Consider the following 23,425-nt stretch of genomic DNA (forward strand, 5'->3'; position numbering starts at 1 on the left):
CCTTCGTTCCTAATACATTGCACGCGGGCCCAGCTTCCATCACAATGCCCCTCGCATGCCTGACACGCCCCGCACCCCGCCCCCCATCCTGTCGCCCCACAGGGGCACCTGGGCCCCACTGTGTCCACCCGATGGCAACCTCCAATATTTCGTGGCCACATCCACTCGCTCGCCGCACCCCATTCGTTGAAGCCCCTGACTCTCCGTACAATATGAAACACTTGAGTGCAACATATATCTCAAAAATAGATGAAACATGTGGAATATGTAGTTGCAATATACGTGAAACACATATGCAATATCCTGATAAAACACTTGCAACTGCGACATTAAAACACTTGTTGCAACAAAAAGACTGAAACAATGAAACATTTTGGAACATACTGTTGTAACATATATGTGAAACTTATGCAACATCCAGATCAAAACGCTTGGAACAATATGCCTAGAAACAAATGAAACATTTCGAACAAAACGCTTGCAACATGCATTAGAAACGCTTGCAACATAAGCAACATGTATAATGACCCCAGATCTACTTTTGCAACATCCACATGATTCAGCTGCAACATACCTATGAAACTATTGAAACAACTAGAACATACAATTGCAACATAGGGGGAGAGCTTAGCGTCGGGAGTGCCATGGCCGCCGGGATGGGAGGGAGCTCAGTCGCATGGGGTGAGAGAGGGGCCATCGGGGAGGGGGGGGGGGGGGGGAGGGCGCCGTGCTGAGGTGAGGGAGAGCCTCCGACTCTCCCCTGCAACACCTTCATACCAACTCCAAGGATGTTGTAGGCGAGTGGATCTTGGTTGTGCTCCATGGATCTCGCCGATGTGGGGAAGAGGACCGCTAGATTTGCAGGCGTTGGGGACTTCCGATGGGGGGAGATGCTGGTGTGAGTGAAGGAGCCGCCGAGGTGGGGCATGTGCCGAGGTAGGTGAGGGCGCCGCCGGGGTGGGAGACGAGGAGGATGCCGACGACCATAGGAGGGAGCAGAGGTGTGGAGAAGATACGCAGGAAGCGCGCGGAGAAGTGCAGTCGCTGGCTCGCTACGCTAAAGAGCGTAGTCAAGGGTCACGGCGCTACAGCGAATTATTTTTCTTTTTTTTTATTAGAAACCGAAGGGGATGTGGATAAGAACATCTAGGCTTCCTGACCTGCCAACAGCTCCGTCCGGCGCGGACGGACGCACTAATACAAGCATTACCGCTCTTGTTATATGGTTATAAGGAGCTTCTGAGCAACTATGTATGGAACTGAAACGTAACAAATGTTGAAATGAAGTCAAGGTCTCTCCAGCTTTTCTGTTTCTGCAGTGATGAGCTAGTTTTGCTGCCTGGATACAGTACAAATGTTGTTTCGTTGATCAGAGGCCTCAACGACATTTTCTTTTTATTGACAACATCGGATAAAGTACCGTATTACATATAGTCACTCCTTGCTAGGCAGTAGCACAGCAAAACATATACCAGTAAATTAGGACGATGGCAACAAAAGCCACATGCGAAGAGATCACCAAGTGTTACAAGCTATCAAACGAAACCACCCCTCAAAATATATGCTATTACCAAACCCATTGCGCACACGCTAAAACTATTCTTTTAGCGAGATCGGCTGAGGCCAAGCGATGAGCTGAGCCACTTGCAGAGATCGTCCATTTCTTCAGGGATTGTATAATGGCCCAACCTGCATCGTCACAAGTCATTTAATCAATCTGGTTGTCTGGGGGAGAGGAAATTAAAACTCTCATATGTAGCGTACGCATGCATCTGTACCCGTTGTAGGGCTTGAAAGTCAGAAATGAGAATCCTGAGTTCCTCAGAATCTCAGCTGATCTCTCGCCATTCCTGTAGACGACAACTTCATCCACTGCAAAAACACATGAGATTTAGAGAAAAATAAACTTATTGTCTAGTAGTATGTACTGAATTTCTGGGTTTGTATTATTATCAACATCATCGTCACCTCTTCCATGACCAAGCAGGATGGGCAAGGAGGCAGCCCTTCTTATAGCAATATGTGAACTCTCCATCTTGCTCCTCAGGGTCCTGCAAATATCAAGAGTTAACATTAGGATTCATGAAAAATATTAATAGCTTAGCAAGTTTTATGGCACAAATGATCTATGGAGAGGATGTCAAAGTTAGACCTTGAGCAAGGGAGCCAGCCACTCAAACTGATGACTGCATTGAGTGTGATTGGATAGGGAATGCCACTTGTGAATTTTCCCTGAGCATAGCATGCTGCTGAGTGGAGAGCAACAGCGGCACCCATGCTGAAACCACCAATCCCAAGCTTCACTGCTCACATGTGGAAAACATCCATGGAATGAATAAAAGAGAACAACTCTGTATGAACTGTGTATCTAAAATCATAAATCTGCACATGTACCGATGAACATTTTTATGAGATATGGACTTATAGTTAGCTTATCAACTAACATATACATTCCTATCAACAGCGAAATTAGTATCATGAGGCTTAGCACTTAGCAAGTATGGGATGGCAATGATCTTGGGATTAGCTATTAGTACCATCAGACGGCTCAGATGACAGCAGATTTGCAATGTGTGCAGCTGAAGCATCCAGTCCCTCAATGTCATCACGGCCATCTATAGATGTGTCCTCAACGTCAAACCCTGTTTCAGTTCCCGAAAATAGTGATCAAATGTTGTCCAGGCTTCAGAGTTCAGAGAAACAGTAATACTGTTAGTTGGAGTATGTAACTTCAGCTTCCAGGAAAGGAACTCACATGCAGTGCAAGGGAATCCACCAAAAGCTGCGACAGGCCGGCTTGCAGCAGTGGGGCATATCCACTTGATCTACATGAACACAAGCTTCAACATAAATAAGCTTTGTTGCAGTAAGAATAGCTGCCTTATATGCCCAAACTACTGAGCAAAATAAGCTACACTATTCTGAAGATGTTAACAATACTGAAACTGGTGCATGATGGTTCAGGAATAAGACAAGGTGTATCCATATCTATTGAGGCGTGCTTCAAGTACAAAGCATCAATGCTTACATTTGGTAGAGGAAGAGAATCCAGGAGCTGGGACCAGCTGGGAAAAAAATGCAGAATGATTAAAAGAAGGAAAAGGAAATCAATCAGTTCGCTATGTCAAGAAAAGCATGGCAGCAGCAACTGGTAAAGATATTCCATTCCAGGTCATCTCAAATTTTGTAGATCGCAACACATTATATAAAGCATCAAATGTTGTATGAAGTACCGGCAACACAAAAGATGTGCAGATTGGAGAAAAGAACATTTGGAACTAAAGATTGACACACAAAACAGTTAAAGAGGAATAACTCAGTACTGAATCAATTTTTCACAACAAATTGAGGAGGGTAGCCTTCATTTCCTAGATTATCTGGAGAGACTAAACAATTAGCTAAATAATAATAGTGCTGCGTGCAAGCAGCCCAGATGTTGATGTTTGCCTTTTTTTTCATTGTGGTATCAGAAAACTAATAGTAAGTGGGTAAAGAACATGTGAACCTAACCTGGACAAATACACAAACTCGAAAAGGACTCTTAAAATGTGTTATAATAAACTAAAAGTAATCTTCAGCCTTACTATCAGTTGATTTTTCTCCGAAACTCGTAACTGTTAAAAAGTCTGATAGTGGATCACAAGAACAAGATACTTTAATTTTAGGCCCTTGCTACCTTGTTATAAGCCTCCTGAGTCCTGAGTTACACTGGTTAGACCGTTGAAGTCAGGGGGGCAAGAAACCCCTGTCACCAGTCCAGGTTCAAAGGCTGCCACAAACCTCCCAAGGGCAAAATCAGGGGGACGTCTCTCCCCCTGGTCAAGATTTTTTTTCTACCTTGTTATAAAATACGGTGTTCATTGTCCACTGGGGAAGACGGAACTGCTCCTTGTTGCTTGTGATAAGCTCGGCAATGAAGACATGCGGTCGGTGCCATTGGTTTGTGAGTTACCTCTCTGTGTAAGTGGGTTGCCATGGGTTAGTCAGCGGAGCTATTGTGTTATGGTTATGTGGATTTTTTTCTGTGTGTTGATCCATGCGTATGCAAGGTTTTCGGGCCTGGTTTCCCTTATAAATTAGGCCAATTCCATTCTTCTTAATTGAAAGGCTGAGCTCCTACCATTATGTTTCAAAAAAAAAGTGTTCTTTACTTTACATAGTTTGTGCAGACAGGGAACTGTAAATTAAGGATTTTGCCTATACTTATAACTATGCAACATACATACGCAATTAGCCAACTTTATGTATTATTAGCCGGCATCAAAAAGTATTAGACATTCCTATCCTTTCTGAATGGAAAGTGGGAAAGCATTATCAGCGTCCTTCGTGGCAAAGAAGGTTGTTAGGTGTGTGCAACAGGTATGAGAAACATGTACTTTGAGCAAAGCAATACTAGGAATATATGCATGCATGGACAGACAAAAAGGAGGCCACTTGAATCATTTCTAGCAAAAGGATGGAAGAGAATAAAGTGTTTTACATCGACACTGCAACGATCTAGTTCTCTCTCTTGATTGACAAGGGTAATGCATGGAAGATCATCGTATGAACAACCAAAATTTAAGAAAAACAGAAGTAGGTATGAGCCAAGCAATAAGCAGGTACCTAGCACCATTGTCACCTAGGCCATGGAGCCACACAAAGGTGGCTAGGTGCCTTCCCTTTGGCCTCACCACATATGTCCTCCCATAGTCGACTCTCCTACTGCTTCGTCCACCTGAATGATCGATCATCCATGCAGGATAATGTATGGGCATAAATCGTAGATCAGAGGATTAGGCTAATGGAGAAATGGAACAGACAGTTTACCAGAAGAGCTGCTGCCGTAATAGCTCATTGTGTGATTTCCTCTGCGGTTCTTCAAGAAGGTGCACTGTGTGCTGAATACCAATGCTTCTGAGCTCTGCTACTCCTTGTAAGCTCTGAAGGTTTGGAATTGTATGAAGTGCAAAACCCTAGTTAGCCTCTATTTATAGTGAAAGCCTGGAGAGGGGAATATATGTCGAAAGATTCCCTGAATCTGCATTGCATGGCAGTGCGGTTTGTCACACCTTGTGCTGTCATAGAGGAGAATCTGGATTCTGAAAATCTTATGTCAGGAAAAGGATAGAAGATTAAAAAAAATTCTAAGTGAAGAATCCTGCACACAGAAATACATATTGAGGGTGGCAATGGCACATGGTCATTTCATGAAAATGCATTTGGCACACAGGTTAGTAGGACGCATCTCCGACAGTGGAGAAGTAACCTAATATATAAATGTTCTCTTCTTCTTTTTGTCTATTGTCCAGCTAATAAACATTTTTATGCTGCATGGTGCATGGAGTATTAATGCGCACTTCCTTCTGTCAACAAATCCATGCAACTCCTTATGTGACAAACTCAAAACAAATTTGCAAGGAATAAGCATGAGTCAACTTATTTTCTAGTCATGAACTCTTTCTTTTGACATCACTGCTAGCAGTTTCTGTTAGATGAAACTGAAAAAAACTTTGCTGGAAGTATTACTCGCCAACAGGCCCACAGAAAACCACTTGGTGGCAGATTTTCACACAGAAAACAATAATGAAATAATATTCTACTGCAACTTGCAATTGATATACCATTAGGATACATTAAAGAATTCAGAAACGATGATGCAAGACATATCTATCAAGCTTCAGTAACGAATCAGCATGGATATGGGAGCCAAATCAGGCAGAAATGCAAGCCCACTAGCAGCATATGCGTGGCTACATTCTTCATGATGGTACATGTACTTGCAGAAGTACACCAATATAAGAGGCTAAGAGCTTAACATGGAGTACTTTTACTACATTGAGAATAACTGTAAAATTAATTTTTTGAATTCACTCTAAGGTTTTGTAACAAAGTAACTATGCAAACCACCCGATTCTTTCCAGCTCTCAATATTTTCAAAAGGTTAACTTTTTCCAGACTGCAAGAAATCTCAAACTTAATATCATTCTTATATTAAAGCTAGATCTTGTTTAAGATAATTGGCAATGTGAAGAAATATTAGTTGACAAGACATCAACAATATTTTTAACCCTGTCAAGGTATTTTCTACAGTTGACTTCTACTCTAGGTTTACATGCCATGAAAGGTGTTCACCTTTGCAAATATTCCAATTGCTTTTGCAAATGCAGAGGAGTTGATTCTTTCTCAACGATGCAAATTTTAAGAGGTGATTGAGAATACAATAAGTTAAATATAAACTGATGTCTCTGAGAAATATGGCATTTTTTTCCAGGAAAAAAGATAACCCGATAGAAAAAACAAAAAAGGTCTGGATCTTTTCCTCTTTTTTTTTGGTGTGCCAGACCCACAACATACAACAAGAATCATATTCCATTCTCCTTTTCATTTTCTAATGATTGAGATGTGCAGTGTGGGAGGCAGCTCAAGCCAAAATATGTGAGCTATGCATGATTTTGTCCCTACAATAGCATAAGAGGTTTCAGTTTACATGGTGCTAGATGAAGCTACTTCACGAGACAGGTTCATAAGTCACCTGATCTAACTTTTTTCACACCAGAAATTGTAGGCATCATAATTGTGTTATATGCCCTGGTACTAGAAGCATGCATATTCGTCCCTATGCATATTGTTCCCCTCCATATTGCACATGTTCCTGTGAAAAGTGTTTTTTCTATAAAATCAGAAAAAAGGTCCTCAAAAGGCAACCTGTACAAAATATCAGATTTGTCGTTACTCAAACCTAAAAGCATATAGTTCGGGAAGATACAAAAACAGGAAAACTATCAGTTCTTTAAATGTTTTCACTTCAAGCTTAATATAGATCTATATATCAGCAGGATAACACAATTCTGTACACCTTCCAGAGGGAATACTTGTGACTGTAGTTTTTTTTGCAAGCAAGCTTCTGATTGCATATGCAGTTAGGTACAGTTTCCATATTCAGCTCCCACTAAGGCCAGATCACTGAATAATTTTAAAAGGTAAAGAATACTCACTGTAAGAAGTCCACATCAAGGCTCAACAGAAGTCAACTTCCAAAATGCAAGAGGGAATGTGTAGCTGCCATTATCTGAAGAATTATGCCTTTGGAAGTAAATGGGAGAATTATGCATGCTCCTTATTGCATGGCTTGATCTCTCCAGAAAATCTGAAGTAGCATCTCCTTCTCCACTTTATATTTCATACTGTTACTTATATATACATGTACATTACTTGCCCTTTTGTGTTTGCAGTTCTAGTAATGTCCACGTTGTTCTTCCATTTATTTCTAATTTTAGGACTTCTGAAAAGTTTTGCAATGGTGAAAGGTAAGAAATGAAAGGCAATGTTGCCATCAGCATAGTGCAGAATTTATCCCTTTGATCAACCTCAGATAGAACAAAGCAATGAAATGTTGTTTAACTGGGGGGTTTGAAGTTGTGAGATGGCCACCATAATCCATGGGTGATGGGTGACAGTAGGAAAATGCTGAAAGTTACAGCATGCATATGGGCTGTGAAAATATTATAACCTTTGAGTCAACTATATCCTCTCTCATAGTAAATATTAAACAAAATTCGTTAGTGATCAATTTTCAAAAGTGTTAACTGTTAACCATAGTATTGTGTTCTCACAAGAAAAGTAAAAGAGAAAACTAACCAGATCCAAACTGGCAGTATCACCACCAAGTGCAACGTGACTAATGAGTGATCATGTAGCTTTGTGAGTAGATATGTGGTTACTACAACTTGGCAAAAGGAACAGTGCTGTTTCTGGGTGCATTGCACCAGCAGAAGATAGAATAGAACAGAACAGAATAGAATAGAATAATCGTCATTGAGCAATCACGTCCTATTCCGGTCTGTTCAGGGGAACTATATGTGGTGCATATATCCATGAGTATGACAAGTTGAGCATCTAAATAAAATAGAAACTCATCACATTTCCAACTTGAGCGTCTACTGTAAACTTAGTGATCCGAAATAAACCTGTGATAACCGATAGCTCCTCCATGTTGCTGGGATGAAACAATGAGACTAAGAGTGCAGGCCAAGCTGAAAGGGAATACGTCACATCTCACATCATTCCATCCATAAAGATGTGCAGTGCAAGATGCTGAAGGAATGTCATGTGCTCTAGACACTCTGCTTTCCAGGCAGGAAATTCCAGCTATCGGCTGTTACTCTGAAAAGCTGAATCTGTAATTAATATGAAAACATGGAAAAGGTCGTTAGGAGTGGAAGAATCAAGACATTATCTTTTTGATGTGGTCTACACTACGTAGAGCTACTAGAGTGTAAAACGTCAGTGTATAGATGTCAAGGTCAAGCATGCAGTGCAGAAAGAGAAGAGCATCAAACAAACGGTTGATACATTTGGCAAGAACCACATTTCCTTGTATAATCTGCGGAGGTTACCATGGCAAAGGAGAAAGCATCTGTGTAGCTCAGAGATTACGCGGATGGGATGTGCATGTCACTGTCTTCACAGATCAGATCGTTGCTGATAATGATTCCTCATGATATTGTTAGCTATAAAATGTAAGGACAGGTATATATAACAGATCAAGACAAAAGTCAAAGCATTCGAAAAACTAATAACAAAATAAAATAAAGAAAAGAACCAATGAAACTCAGAGGCAATTTCGCACCCAACCGTTGGCTGGCGCTGAGGCCTTTTGTCGAGCAAGTGGTGTGCGCTAGGCTTCTTTGATGGTCGAGCAGCCGTCTGTGCTTACCAAGTTACCACCATGGCAAAGCAAGAGCAGAGATCCTTGTGTGGTCGCAACGACCCTGCGACTTCAATTCACTGCTGCCGGTTGCTTTGATTGATCTGCGTCGCGTCGCTTCATGGCGGCGTCCGGCATGCTGCACCGGCCGCGTGAGCCGTGGCTGTCCCATGGTTGCCTTGTTGGAGACTTGGAGCCCGCGCTTGGCCGCGCATAATCGCTCAACTTTAAACAATCGGGTTTATTTTGGGTTTATGGCTTGCCACACTTCATCTTAGGCAAGTTACCAAGTTGGCAAGTGTTTTGTTGACAACTAAGTTTAGACATGATTCTTTTGGGCTCCACATGTCATAGAGTTAACAAGTATGGCAAGATTCCTTTAGACATGACAAAGTGTGGCAACCAATTTGTTAGCCACACTTTTTGTGGCTTGCCACACTTGCCTAAAGTTAGTTGTGGTAAACTATGGCTAGCAACCAAACATCCCCTTAGTCCGTTTGGGCGGTGTTTAAGTGTACTTATAAACGGCTTAAATGGTTATTATAATAATATATGCATTTATATATGTATGTGAAAGTTAAATATGATAGAGTTCAAAAAAAAGTTAAATATGTTAGAAATGTACATATGTGAAAAATAAGTATTATACCAAAGAAAAGAAAGAACCTAAATACTCCAACTATGCCAAATTATAAGTCATTATTCTTGGAAAGTCAATGCATCGCAAGTGTGACTAAATTTATTTAATAAGATAATAATATTTATGATATCAACAAAGTACCATTAGATTTTTCATTAATTATATTTTCATAATATATCTATTTGATTTTATAATTTTTTATAGTTCTTTCTACAATTTTAGTCAAACTTAAAATATTTTGACTTTTCAAAATTTTTAAAATGACTTACAATTTAGGATGAACGGAGTACTATTCTATAAGCGTAGACCCTCGCGCTATATGGAGTGCACACCTTATCGCCCCCTCCCCACTCACGTCTGTACAACCTCGTCTTTTAAGTCATCTCTCTCTCTCTCTCTCTCTCTCTCTCTCTCTCTCTCTCTCGCTTGTGCCCGCGCCCCCATCGCCTCCCCGCGTGTGGCCATGGCGGCTGCGACGATAGATCTGGCGATGACGACGCCATACCTCCTCCTCTAGGGTTCTGGCTCCTTTTTTTCTCCACTAACTCCAAGTTGAGACAAAGTGTGGCGGCATGGTATTTCTATGTGTTGCCATGCGCATAAATTAAACTAAGGCTCTTTGAATTATTATTTTTTTGTTTCTACATTTTTCTATAATAATGAAGTGATTTCAAAGAACTCCCATATGATTTCTGCATTTCAAAAAGGACTAAGCGTGGAACTAATTCTACCCATCACACTGAAAATATTCCAAACCTGTTCACCGCGATTAGTTTGGCTTAGATTGTTTGCACAGATATTGTAATTTTGACCATCCCATTAGTCAAAATACATGCATATTTGTTTTGTGGGGTAAAATAAAATATTAACATGCTTAACGATACTTTGACGTTAGGTGACGAACAGTTGACTTTCATACCCTAAAACGCCTTATATTAAAAGAAATGAAAGGAAGTAAATGATAAAAGTGGAAATAGCAAGGCTTAGGTCATGAGGTAAATCCGAAGGGGGGGGGGGGGCTAGGGGCCAGACGCTTTGTTTAGTGGAGTTTCAGTTGGCTCCAGCTACTCCGTCTATTATTGTAGTAAGAAGACACATTTTTATTGTTTCTCAAAATGAACTAGGGATTGATAAAGTCGAGGTTTTTTTTGGGTAATACTTTGACACATACGTCCGACCGATTTCGGACATGGCATCAGCTCACTCGACCTCCCACCACTCGCTCCTATCTGCATGTGGCTCTCCTCCACTCATCTCAAAATATCTCCGCCTTCTACTACTTGCTTCTTCATCCTCTCTCTCTCTCTCTCCCCCCCCCCCTCAAAAATCAACCGCAACCTTCCTCCACCCAACCCGCCCAGGAGACACCAACCTGTGTGCCACACTCCCCCATCTCACTCCTCAGCCGGAGCTCGAGCACGCAGCAGCCAGCAGGGGATCCATGGAGGCAACGTCCTCTACCCATCCTGAGCCCGACGTGCCTCCTCCACCCTGGCGCGTCGTCCCCCACCTCGACGGCGGCCATGGTGGCCTTCCCGTGGTGGATCCATGGAGCACTAGTTTTCCTATAGTGGATTCATGGAGCATTGTCCTTCCCATGGTGGATCCATGGAGCACAACGCAGATCCAGCGACGTGGTGATCTCCTCCACTTAGCACGCGACGACAACCCATCCCTCATCTCATCCATGGAGGGCGGTTCGATCTGCACCCTGACGGCGCCTCCAACCCATGTCCCTCCCCTCTTTCCTTTATCTTGCGTCTGTAGTAGATTTTGCGGTGTTGCAACAGTCTGTTCAAGATGTTTCAGTTGTTGTTCTTTTATTGTTGCAATAATATATTTCTTTATGTTTCAACTTCTTCATCTCAATGTTGCAGTAGTACTGCTTTTTATGTTGAAGTATGTTTCGGTTACTTCATCTCATGTTGTAGTAGTTGTTTCATGTTGTTGCAATAATTTGTTCGATGTTGTTGCAATAACATATTCACGATGTTTAACTAGTTCAACTTATTTGTTGCAACAGTTTGTTTGGTGTTGTTACAATAAGATGTTCATGGTGTTTCAACTGGTTTAACTTATTTGTTATAGCAGATTTGTTCGGTGTTGTTGATGTTTGAGCCGTCTCATCCTATTATTGTAGCGGTTAGTGGGGAAAGGGGCTGGGGGCTATGGCGGCAAGCTAAGGATAGGCAGAGGTGCTGAGGCCGACGAGGTTGGGGTGGTGGATCCTATACGCTGAGGGACGGGGGCAAGTTCCTTGCATGGGGAGCAGAAGCGGTTCCTTTCTTCTCCATGCATGGGCAGGTGGAGTCGTGTTCCCATCTCTACTTTCTTTTATTTCTCTCGATGCAGGGCAGGTGGAGACGTGATATGTAAGACGCGGCGTCCAAACGCTAGCATCCGGACGCTAGCAGTATTGTTTTATTGTTTTTTTTTTACTTCACTGTCTGTCTCCTCCAATCACTATAGGTAATTCTGAGCTTTTGGTGCCAAACAGACCCTAACAATGATGGGACAACATTGAAGCAACATGTAACGTACGTCTAATCAGCGGTTGCCAATTGTAAGTTGGTACCAAACCAAGTGGTAGCTACATTCACAATCACAGATTGCGCATCTAAGCGCCAACTAGTTAAACAAGCTTATCCAATAGTTAGCTATATACACAACTCCAACCATGGGCCAGAATATCCATCACAGAACCAGAACTATCCTTTCTGCGGTAGCATCTGCTTGCACTGCACAAGAGAAAAAGGAGGAACAGTGTAAGCACCAACCAACATGGCAACTACGTGCTTAGGATGCCAAAGTAGAAAGAGGCACATACGATCAATACGCAGCAGCCTCAGCTGGCATTGTGCGTCTGGTCATGCTCAATGAAGTCCAGCGCCTGCTCCTTGGACACCACGTTGATGTAGCTCACCCTGTTCTTGTGTGTCACGCCATATATCTTATCAGCCACTTTGGCAATCTCCGGCCGGAATGTGGTGGCGATGAACTGAGTGTCAGCCATGTCAGCTAGACGACGGATCATATCTGGAATTAAACTTAAGGAAAGCAGCCACAGCAGAGCTTCTATTGCTTCAAGGACACACAAAGAAGAGGCATTGATCATGCGCATAGATAAACACTAGCACATGAGCCGGAAACACAGAAATATCTACAATAAGCAGCAGACCACGGTTCTATAAAGAGGATGAATAAATGTTACAAAGAAAGAAAAAGGATACTTCCAACTGCTGTTCGGTACTGCGGATCCAGAGCAGCATCAATCTCATCGAACAGATAAAATGGAGCTGGATCACATCGTTGGATAGCAAAAATCAGTGTTAAGGCGACCACCGTCTTCTGTCCGCCTGACAATTGTTTCATAGACTGAGTTTCTCCCTTGCCAGTAAAGGAAACCTGAATCATGAGCACCCTTGAATATAAATATCAGGGAAAAATAAATTGAAAAGGCACCAGAATCATCCAGAAGGAGTACAACAACTTCAGAATTGTTTAACACCATCTTGAATTATGAGACTGCTACCAAAGTGTGCCATACATACATATATATACACCCAATGCAAATAAGACTTGCCTTGACTTTCACACCAATATACTTCTCTATTCTCCCTTCAGGGCCTGGGTCACGAGGTCCATCCTCATCCTCATCCTCATCATCAACTGCATCCCCATCCTAAACAGAAAGGTGTACATAAACATTAGAAAGTCAGAGCAAACTGACAAACTTACTCTTAAAACAGCATGTATATGCAGGTGCAGGGGAAAATTTCAGGGAACTCCAGGCAATTCATTAATAGCTCTAAAACATCATTAGAAACAGAGTAAACATGTGTGATTGTCACTGCAACAAAGGAGCAGCTGCAGTAAAAAAAAGAACATCAGAACGATGGCCTATAGGTGACAGGCAAAAATGAAAACACAATCAAGTGTAAAAACAGGATAACAAGGATAATAAGGTCAGTGAGTAAAAGCAGGAGAAAAGGTGAGGGTACCTTTTTCTTCATCATAACCAAATATCCATGACCACCTTGCACCAGCTCAGAGAACACTTCACGGAAGTGCCTTGCAACCCCTTTAAATGTGCGCTCAATTGATTCATCCTTCCTTTGGTCTAAAACCGATATGAGTTCCATAATTTTCTGCAACACAGATCAGTAGTCTTTCAGATTCTACCTTTTAGGACGTTCAGAACTCGACAGGAGCATCAAGCTAACTGAAATAAAATCATTTATACTAATGTCAACTCACCACATCACCGGCATCAAGTTCAGCTCGCCTTCTCTGCAGTTGTTCGCGTTGTTCTGTGAAGTTCACATATTGGTCAAGAGCCTTTTGGTTCACATGACTAAACTGCTTCAGCTGCTCATTACAGTCATAGAGCATCTTATGTAGCTGTTTCTTGTTTTTCCTTTTGTACCTATATTTTGGCCAAATACAAAATAAGCTAATACAACACTACTCTAGCAACCAAAAAGCCTTACAGGGTAATGAAGTTGTTGATAGACTCCACAAATTTTAGTTCAGAGATGCCTACTACGTCCAGTTGTATCGTGTGTGCATGTTTTAGGAAAAAAGTAAACTATGGATATTCTAACTAAAAGTCCTTAATCTATGAAAATTATGTGGCTACACTCATATCTCAAAAGTGCTTTCAAACTAATTTGTTTCTGTGGATATGAATGATATATTATAACAAACTGATGTTCAAGTCTAGTTTAGATGACCATGCAAAAATAAAGTATACCCTACATACTTGGACTGAGGGAATATCTAGAAAGATAAATCTAATGCCTGTAAACAAAGAAAGCATGATGCAAGGAGAGGAATGCAGTACGCTTCAAAAGCATCAGCAGGCAACGAGCCCAAGTCTCGGATCTTCTTCGTGCACTCTTCTTGCTTGGCTAGATAAGTGCTCCTGCTGTTCATCAACTGTTCCAAGTCTTTGGCGCCATCTTGTACAGTCTGCTCCAAAATCGCTTCACGAGTCTGCATTTAAAGATAAAGTGGATAAAGCAAGTGAACAAGAGTGAGATCAACAAAGAAAAATGTAGCAATTAGTTACCTTCAGATCATCCCTTTTTCTTTTCAGATCATCCATCTTTCTGGTGAAGTTATTTATGGCATCGACATTAGCTGCACAAAGGATTGTTTTGAGTTAAGCTAATGGTCATCTAATATGGTTTAGGGAACGAAAAGTCAATCAGTGTAACATACCCTTTAATAATGAAGTTAATTCATCAAGATTTCTCTTGGAACTTTTCAGTTCTTGCTCTTTTGCCTCAGCTTCCAAAGGCAACGTTCTAGAATCTGCAGACGAAATTATCGCTTCTAGCTCTTTCTGACGCCTGATAAGATTCGTTGATAAATTGGTCTCTAATTCTTCCTTTCGTGTTTCAATCTACATAACAATTTGAACTGCATTAGAGCAGATAAAGATCTCTTGGGAGCAAAAAACAACAGCTGCTACTGATTTTTTTTGAATAACCTCAATCCGACTGTTTTTACACATTAGAAACCTCTCCTTCAAATCAGTAATTTCAGGATTCAATCGTGAAAGGAGATCTCTTTCTTCTGAAGTTAGCTGATCAATAAGCTCTGTGCCCATTTCATCATTCTTCATTGCAATGCTAGACTGGACTTGCTCAATTTGGTTGCGGATGTTGTCAAGTGATTTTTCCTGCAAGTTAGAAAACATTCAACTACAGTGCACAAATAATTGCCACCAGAATAACAAGAACCATCCATGAAAAATTCAAGAAGAAAACAAAAACAATTACCTTCTTGCCAAGGGCTTTCTCAAGTGACGACTTTTGCTTCATAGCCCTGGCAATGTCAACCTTAAATTGTTCCAACTCCGACTTGGCATGATCACGTTCAGCATCCATTTGTTGCTGTTTGGTAACTAAATCTGTAATTTTCTTATCTATATGTATGGGAAGTTAAGTGAAAGTACATTCAATATGCCTCTGGCAAATAAACAATGAACAGCAAGATAACTAACCATGAAATATCGCTCTTGCAAATAATTGGTTACAACGAGACGGCTTATTGTGTTGCTTTATGTTTTCAAATTACTTTGGACTTAAAGCCAGAAAAATAGAAGAAACACAGAGGGAAAATACGAGTTTCAATATGCTAAATACTGTAGTTATCCAGGTCTGTCTAGTTCAAAAAAAGGTAGTGACAAAGATACAATACAACAATAAATGTTGTTCTAACCAATACCACACAATTTTGCAGGCTTTCTACCACCAAAATGAACTACAACGCAAGCAAGGAATATCATATTTAAGATCTATGCCAAAATGTTCTCTTAGTCTGCACAGAGAAGTTTGTATGAATGTCTCTGTTTTTTTTTTACTTTGTTACTATCTTTTTTTGCACCTCTTTATATAATGTTTCAAGCATTTTTATTTCAATGAATCTGCAGCTTTAGAACCCTCTAGCTTTTAATTCAAAATAAGTATTCAATATTTAGCTGCAGGAAATAATTACAGGAAGTAACAATCTTGAACCAGCTTCATGTGAACAGAAAGAGTCGTCTAGAACAGGATATCTGTTAGCTTATTTCTGACAGCCTCTAGATGAGTCTTCTTTTTCTCAATTGCTGTCTGGTTATCCCTTACTATTTTCACAAACTTTAGTTTTGAGCGTCTAGAATCATAGAAACCTCCTGTCATAGCACCTTTTTTCCCTACTTGATCACCTGATACAATAATCAATTAACTGCAGATTCAATTGACAATTTTAGAATTGAAGTAACAATGACAAGTCAAATGTAAAAATTCAAGACTACCATCAAGTGTGATGCAATCTAGACCATTGCTACGTGCAACTTTTGTCGCAGTTTCCAGATCTCGGCATATGACTGTCCTGCCAAAAACCTAACAGAAATATAAGGTTAGATGTAAGAAATAATAAAGAATTTTCTTCAAATATAGAAGAACAATTGATTTGACAAACTACCTTAGGTGATTGGACAAGGAAAGCTAACTATTGGGAAGAGCAAAAGCCCCATAGAAGCATGTAATGTAGCCACAATGAAAAAGTGTACTAAAATAAACAGACCATGGAAAAGAAGCAAGTACTCCCTTTGATTCACAAATAGAATAAGTTGTTTAGGACATTGAAGTAGGTTTGCAAGATTGAACTTTGACTCACAAATCACAATTACTATAAAATTATGGTAATCTAAAACAAAAGAAACTATATGTTACCAAATCACTACTCATGATGAATCTACTAAGATAAAACCTTACATTGTCCATCAATCTATTCTTTATATGCTGAAGATCGAAGTCCAAATAAATTTTTACTATGATCGGAGGCACCATATCAAATCAATACAAATGGAGAATATTATTGCATTGTATTCTAAAACCGCCAGTTTTACACTCAACGGCACGTAAATTAGGAATGCACTTATTACTCTAAGAAAGCTTCGCCTAGAAAAAACACACAGTACATACATGAACTTCTCAACATTTTGAATGCCTGATACATCATAAACTATGGTTTGCCATGCCGCTTGTAGTTCAAGCAGAGGCATGTGGAGAACTAAGGCTGAGCAGCAACCAGCAATGACTGGCATAGGACATGCTAGTTATGGCTGACACGGCACCAGATGGTCACCAGAATGGAACTAAAGGCGTCAGCTGGGAGCCGGCCATCTAGTTTCCAACCTTCATGTAAACAGACCAGAACTCACATGTGGCAACAGAGGCTGAGTATATGTTAAGGTACCTGTTACTCCACATAATGTGATACCATGCCTACAGCATGTCTCTTAGATAATACAGATTGAATGATTAGGTTCAATTATTCCATTTGATTGTATGTAATCAGATGATATGATAGTGAGAAGGCAGAAGGAAGCTGCTTCTAACAGAGCCTCAATCCAAATAACCAAATGAAACATGTAGGCACCAAATTGGAGAGGAGAAGAATATGCACCCTTGTAATACCTGTTCAAAAGCACGACGATGCTCAGCTCGATATTTCAATTTTTTCAACAACGGAACAAAATCAGGACTTTGTGGACAGCTGAGGTCTGGAACTTTCACTCTGTTCAGTGGTATAAATGTCACCCTTCCACCTTTATATAAATTCAAATATTCAATGATCTTGGTTGATATGTCATCGTTCTCGACAACCACATGGAACAAGCTATTCATTTAAGAACAGAATGGATTAGTGAATTAAGAAAAAGATTGAAGAAAGGAAAACTGTAGCCATTGTATACATCTATCTATTATCTAAAAAGTAGTACAATGTGATACCTATTTCCAGCAGTGACCTCAACAGCTGTAAAGAACTTCTCTTCGCAGTCAACCAGTTCTAATACAGGACCAAAAACTCCAGTCATATCATGGTCCTTAATGATTCTGCTAACACAATTCAGGCCTCTCCTAATATCCTGAGGAAGGAAACAAAGTTAGCAGCAGCAAAGATTGCTTCAAGCACTGTCCTGGCAAAATAGAATAAGTGCATGGTACTTATATCAAACTGAGTAGGGATAAAGTGTGAGATTGAAGAGAGGGAGGCAGATGAATGTGCATGCCAGAGATATAAGTTCTGTAATGCACAGATTTTACAGGGTAGAGATCTAAGAAAAATTCATCATTATCTATGCCGATTGATTGCACAATAGCAGATAAGGAGAAGTCATAGTCATGTACCCAACTTTTGGTGCAAATTTAATTCTATCCACAACATTGCAACCACCAGAATAGGTTGAAACTTGAAAGAGCCACTGAACCGTTATGGAGGGAATATTTTATTGCTTAGCAAACATGCCGTGACTATCACAAACCAGAATTGCTAAGTAATTACATTGCAGACAAGTCATAAAAGCTCCATTGTAGTCCCTCCAAGCAACAATAAAATATTGGCCAAGAAGCTTTAAGAGAACTTGATATGAAAAAGGAAAAACAAATTATTCATAACCAAAAACTGGATACATAGAGATTTTTATTTATGTTTCTTATCATGAACAGCAATAACTTATGGGTGTATATGTAAGATGCCAATATATAACATGCACATCAGAATACAAGTGCAAACCCCAAGAAAGAAAATTTCCGGTAGCAATCAGTAATATGAACAAAAGAACATGTAAAATAATTAGAATTCAATACCCCAGGAGTTGCATGGTCCAAGCTTTTTGTTGCCTTTACAAGATCTAGTTGTAGCTTATCAAGTTCAGCTGTCACCTCAGATTCCTCCTTCCAATATGACCTGCAAAACTTTCCTTCTGCTAAGTATATAAACTTTAATGCAACACATGATACCTTCAATGGCAATGTCATGACCATTCATAAGAAATTACATACTTCCTTTCTTCTTGAAGCACATCTCTCTGCTTCCTCAAATCGTTGTAGTCATTATGTCTTTTTGCAAGTGCTTCCTCTAACTTACTTGATTCGTTTTTCCGAGACTCAATGTAGTTAGTTAAATCATTGATTTCATCTTTAAGCTTCTGAATTTCTTCTTGAAGTAAACCTTCCTGCCATATTTGCAAGAATGTATTTCAACTAGGTCAGCAAACATTTTGAGGGTGAAAAAAAAAATATTCTTGGTTCATGGAATGCTTTCAAGATACAACCAGAAAAGATTTTTGGTTCAGGCCATAAGGTTCTATTAGCAGAATTTAAGATGAAATGGATCAAACTAATACATGTGACAAATGCAGGACCAAGTTTAAGCTAATAAAAGAAGTGCAACCGAAAAAAGGTCCACATTGAGATAATAACCAGCAAACCAATCACTGGATCATTACCTGCTTTCTATTTGATAAAAGTACAGGTTTGAGATCTTCAATTTCCTTTTGAAGCCACTTATCTCTAGCAGCTTTGTTTGCGAATTGGGTCGCCCTCCCCTGCTTTTGGTACAATATACTTAACCGCTTCTCGCGATCCATAATGCTGTCCCCACAAAATGGAAGTGTCAAAGCAATGTTCGTAAATAAACTACATAATTGTCCAAAAAACACATTTTACCTCTTTGATATTTCCTCCTCTTCCTTTAGTTTGGTCTGATGCACCTTACTAATTTCAGCCAATTCAGACTTTGACTTTTCACTCTCTCTCCTCACACTCTGTAAATCCCTCGCTGCTTCATCCTAACAATATATTATTTTAAGCACAGCAACAAAACGTAATTAACTAGAATACACTAACAAGCTCATAAATTTCATTTACATGCTCAAACATGGCATACCTTTGCTCGCTTCTCATTCACAATCCTGTCTTTTATATCTCTCAAATCAAGTTCAATCTGAGCAACTACCTTCAGAGCTGCAGTACGCCTCTTCTCAACATCTTCCTTTTGCGCCTTGGTATCATTTATCCCTTTAGTTGAGACTTTTATTTCTTTATCAAAACTCTTGATCATCTCTCGGACATCCACTACTTCATTGTCCGCAAGGGACATGCTTTCAGAAATTTTTCTTCGGTTATCATCCATCTAACAGAAGCAAGGAATTCAAATGGAAGAAGTATAAGAATCATTGCAGCATATATGAGGATGAAGAAATGATGGTTACATTTAGATAAAAAAAATTTTTATTGTGGAACTGTGGAAGTTGATACTGATTACAGAAGCAGGACTGACATAAATTATGTCATGTCAAAGGATTGTCCAAAAAAACGCAAGGGAATATGGTTAAGCATCCTACATGCTTTTGCACATCAGCAGATGATATTGATTAAAGATATACAGATATAAATCAGGGATAGAGATGAAGCATAGCACTCATCAACAATGGCTTCTTGAACAGAAAATACAAAGAGTTTACTCTTTAGATTAGTATATAGATAGCACCAGAGTACAGCCCAGCTAACAAAAAAGATGAAAAGGGCAATCAATTAGACTGAATCCAGCATAATCGACTGCTACATTTTGTGGAGAATGTGAGAAGTATACAAATTCACAGCAAATGCACTACAGCTAAGATCAGCCAGACTGATATTAAACACAAGTATGTCATAATGAATTGTAGGCTCTTGACTACAAAAAGAGTGAGTAAAAACAAAAGGTGGTAACACAAGCATTTCAAAACCTAGTGCTTCTACGCTCTCCGGAAAACTAAGGTCTTTCCATCAGGGTATGAGACAACTCAAGACCAAGAGATAGTCATGTATCCCTCATAGTTTTTGCCGTCAAAAAAAAAAGAGAAATAGTCATGTAATGGTTTGTTCATCAAACTCAATCCCAAGGCCTTCTTTCCTTTTTTGAGTCAAGTTATTTCAACTTGTGAGGCAGAACAAAAATAATTTCCAAAAATGTAAACATGCTGACATGCATAACAGAAATGGTAGAGCCTTACCGAAGCTAATTCATTCCTTGCATCATTAAGTTCATGGTCCAATATAGTATACTCAAGTGATCTTTTCTGTTTGTCCAGCTGCTGGTACTTCTTTAGTTCTTCTTTCTCTTCATCGAGTTCTCTGAGTCTTTCCTCCAGGTAGTGGACAACTTGATCAATCTGCTTCCTTTTGTTGGCTGCTCGTAAGAGGAACAGTCATCTCAACATGTCACTTTGATATTTGATAACATAGATAAAGAATTGTGGTGATTCAAAGTTTCAAACTACCTGTCTCAGTCATTATTTTCAAGCTCTCCTTCCGTCTATCCTCATAAACACGTGTACCACCAATCTCTTTGAGAAGATCCAGTCGTTCAGAATCTTTCATCAGGGTAAGGGATGCAATCTACAGATGACAAATTTGTCGATGTAATATCTGAACAGATGGAAGACATGAACAGGTGACTGGTGAGTACTTGCTACCTTTCCTTGCTGCACAACGTAGTATGGATTAGAACGAGAGAAACCAGCACTCTCCAGCAGATTCATGACTTCAGTTTTACTGGACATAGTAAGAATAAAAACTAGGCCTGAGCAAGTAACAAAATATAACATTGCTGGGCTGGTTTAGGGCATACGATAACATGCCTGACATGCTTCCCGTCCAAGTAGTATTCATCCTTCTTTGAAGCAACTGTTCTGCGCAAGCGTACCTCTTCTTTATCAACCTGCAGCAAAGTGTATTTTCATTTGCAGCCAGGAGAATAGGGAGCATGTACATTATTGTGCCAATGCAAAAGGCAACCATCAGTCCATCACACAGGTGTTGCTGTAACATGTTAAGAACTGGAGCGATGCTATCAGCTTCCGTACATGAACCAAACAGCAATGTACGCAGAGCTGATAATTATATGAGTGCCTACCATGAGAGATCTAGGTGTTGCTATTTTTCAACAAAATATGCAACCTGAGACTCTAGAAGATATATTGGAATAAGTAAATTAAAATCTGAATAGATTAGAGAACTTACTGGAATACGATTGTCCGAATTGTCAAATACGATCTCAACAAAAGCAGATACAACCGAGTGTCCAGCACCTTCCTGGCAATGGTTATTAGTAAGGTATATCAAACACCAGCCACCTATTCCAACTATCTAGATTGCTTAAACAAAGAGGGAGCATACATGGAGAAGAGCACCCCTATCTTCACTTCGCAAGTTCTGAAACATGTCACTCAGGACAAATCGTATAGCTGGAGCATTAAAAATAAACAAATCAGGAGAATATTCTCGCATAAGAGCAGAAAGATGATAGTATAGCAGTGCCACATGTTTAAAATTACCATGAAAGAAATTTGATTTGCCAGATCCATTTGCACCAACTGTGGCAAACAATTAAATAAATGTCAGTTCTTTAAGAGCAGAAAAAAAATATGAATTAAAGTTCTAGTTGCACTATAGTACTTGCAATGAGTTCAGCAGAAAGATTAGAAGATCACTATAGGGCAAACGAACTACAAGCACACAGAAGAGTTACGCAGACTTAACCATAACTGTTTCAAGGTCGTGGTTTTCTCATACAATGCATGCATACTGCATACATATGCCATGGCTATGCTAATTTCCAAAACAAAACAACAAACCCAACTTTTAGCAAAAAAGGAAAACTGAATCTTGAAGATGCACCAAATCTTGATCATCACTAAAGCTTTGGGCCTTTGGGACTATAGTAATATTTGTGAGTGAGGGAACAGCAGAAGGGGTTTACCAACTACGTTAACTTTGGGACTGAAGGGCTCTGTTGAGATCTCCTCCCTGTAGCTCTTAAACCCCTCGATTATGACCTGTACAGAGAGATGGCTAATAAGTCAAAGACGTTTTTCATGAAAAAATGCCACTAAATTGTGCCCAGGGCATAACATCTTGCCTTCTTTATATACATTTTTGAGGCCGGGACAGGTCACGCCACCATGAAAACCCTGCAAAAGAGCGTGGCAACTCAGTAACAAGTAGACCCTCCACACAAAAACGCAGAAGCGGACCCAGTAAAGGACAAGGTCGTACACATGTACACCCAGTAATTTTGCAACAAAACCGGAGTTGTACGTGTATGTATACAGTTGTAATTACATCAGATCCGAATTCAAACAGCCAAATAGCTTCAGTTAGGGTTCGGGAGCTCGGTTCCGCACAGCAGCGAGGGAAGAGAAGGGGGACGGGTACCTGGTGTGTGTTAGTAGCCGGCAAAATGGCCCGACGAAGACTTGGCGAAGGGACCGACGAGGACCTGGGTACCTGGCGTAGGGCACCGTCGGCGGTCGCCCAGTTGTCGCCGCGCGCGAGAAAGGGAGAGCGAGAGCGCGCAGACGGGAGAAGGGGAAGGCAGCACAGTGCGGCCGTCCGGGGCCGTTTGGTTCGCTTCTCTAAATTTTTTGACTGGGCCGCAGCAGGCCCGAAAGCTGCCTTGTTCTAGTCCAGATAGCTTGTTTAGGCCCAGTCATCCCAAAACTGTCATTTAAAATTTTACTAATTCGTAATTTTTATTAGGTATAAAAAAACAGCTTTAGAGTTCATCATCTACCAAAAATGCTCCTAAGAGACATAGCATTTGAGGAGGAATTGTGTCAAACAGGCCTTAATGAAGACATAGCATTTGAGGAGGAGTCTTTTTTTTTTTCCAGCTCCGGTTCCTGTTCTTGGATCTGGCTCAACGGATTCTACGGCTCCTACGCAAAAGCCATTTCTGAAACCAGTGCCGTACCAAATAAGTCCTTATTTATC

General features: G+C 40.3%; 2 protein-coding genes across 10 annotated transcripts; both read right to left on the reverse strand.

The window, feature by feature from the left end:
* On the reverse strand, positions 1,358-8,947 carry LOC8065302 (acyl-protein thioesterase 1 homolog 1). 8 transcript variants are annotated; one of them, XM_021446799.1, is made up of 11 exons: positions 7,950-8,947; positions 6,515-6,634; positions 4,810-6,440; positions 4,606-4,717; positions 3,029-3,065; positions 2,756-2,825; positions 2,538-2,642; positions 2,153-2,303; positions 1,969-2,051; positions 1,779-1,872; positions 1,358-1,689 (listed from the first exon to the last, which is right to left on the reverse strand). In XM_021446799.1, the coding sequence occupies exons 3-11, from the start codon at positions 4,835-4,837 to the stop codon at positions 1,605-1,607; spliced, it is 765 nt and encodes a 254-aa protein (XP_021302474.1). In that variant the 5' UTR covers positions 4,838-6,440; positions 6,515-6,634; positions 7,950-8,947; the 3' UTR covers positions 1,358-1,604. The 8 variants fall into 8 exon arrangements, with proteins under 8 accessions (XP_021302474.1, XP_021302469.1, XP_021302470.1 ...); XM_021446794.1 differs by having other exon boundaries at positions 4,810-8,492; positions 8,612-8,947; XM_021446795.1 differs by having other exon boundaries at positions 4,810-8,159; positions 8,379-8,947.
* On the reverse strand, positions 11,837-23,041 carry LOC8065304 (structural maintenance of chromosomes protein 3). 2 transcript variants are annotated; one of them, XR_002447512.1, is made up of 30 exons: positions 22,868-23,041; positions 22,572-22,623; positions 22,413-22,488; positions 21,988-22,026; positions 21,830-21,897; positions 21,674-21,745; positions 21,292-21,371; positions 21,127-21,205; positions 20,932-21,049; positions 20,665-20,840; positions 19,557-19,802; positions 19,337-19,458; positions 19,117-19,261; positions 18,671-18,843; positions 18,476-18,575; positions 17,618-17,754; positions 17,303-17,504; positions 16,135-16,222; positions 15,895-16,044; positions 15,116-15,267; positions 14,824-15,015; positions 14,553-14,736; positions 14,401-14,471; positions 14,173-14,324; positions 13,587-13,755; positions 13,331-13,477; positions 12,913-13,196; positions 12,560-12,734; positions 12,157-12,365; positions 11,837-12,067 (listed from the first exon to the last, which is right to left on the reverse strand). XR_002447512.1 is itself a non-coding variant. In XM_021447394.1 (30 exons), exons 2-29 carry the CDS (start codon positions 22,584-22,586, stop codon positions 12,175-12,177), a joined length of 3,618 nt encoding a protein of 1,205 aa, XP_021303069.1. In that variant the 5' UTR covers positions 22,587-22,623; positions 22,868-23,040; the 3' UTR covers positions 11,837-12,067; positions 12,157-12,174. The 2 variants fall into 2 exon arrangements, 1 of the variants encoding a protein (XP_021303069.1); XM_021447394.1 differs by having other exon boundaries at positions 12,913-13,011; positions 22,868-23,040.

This window comes from Sorghum bicolor, chromosome 9, assembly GCF_000003195.3.
Source record: "Sorghum bicolor cultivar BTx623 chromosome 9, Sorghum_bicolor_NCBIv3, whole genome shotgun sequence".
Classification (NCBI taxonomy): domain Eukaryota; kingdom Viridiplantae; phylum Streptophyta; class Magnoliopsida; order Poales; family Poaceae; genus Sorghum; species Sorghum bicolor.

Excerpts from the sequence above, each read along its gene's own strand:
- LOC8065304 (XM_021447394.1), bottom strand. Across the intron at positions 21,898-21,987 it reads CAAATCAAATTTCTTTCATG|CTATACGATTTGTCCTGAGT; the intron begins GTAATTTTAAAC and ends TTAATGCTCCAG. Across the intron at positions 17,505-17,617 it reads GAGGTCACTGCTGGAAATAG|CTTGTTCCATGTGGTTGTCG; the intron begins GTATCACATTGT and ends TTAAATGAATAG.
- LOC8065302 (XM_021446794.1), bottom strand. The coding sequence starts at position 4,837 with ATGAGCTATTACGGCAGCAGCTCTTCTG. Across the intron at positions 2,826-3,028 it reads ATTCTCTTCCTCTACCAAAT|ATCAAGTGGATATGCCCCAC; the intron begins GTAAGCATTGAT and ends GTGTTCATGTAG. Across the intron at positions 1,873-1,968 it reads CCTGCTTGGTCATGGAAGAG|TGGATGAAGTTGTCGTCTAC; the intron begins GTGACGATGATG and ends GTGTTTTTGCAG.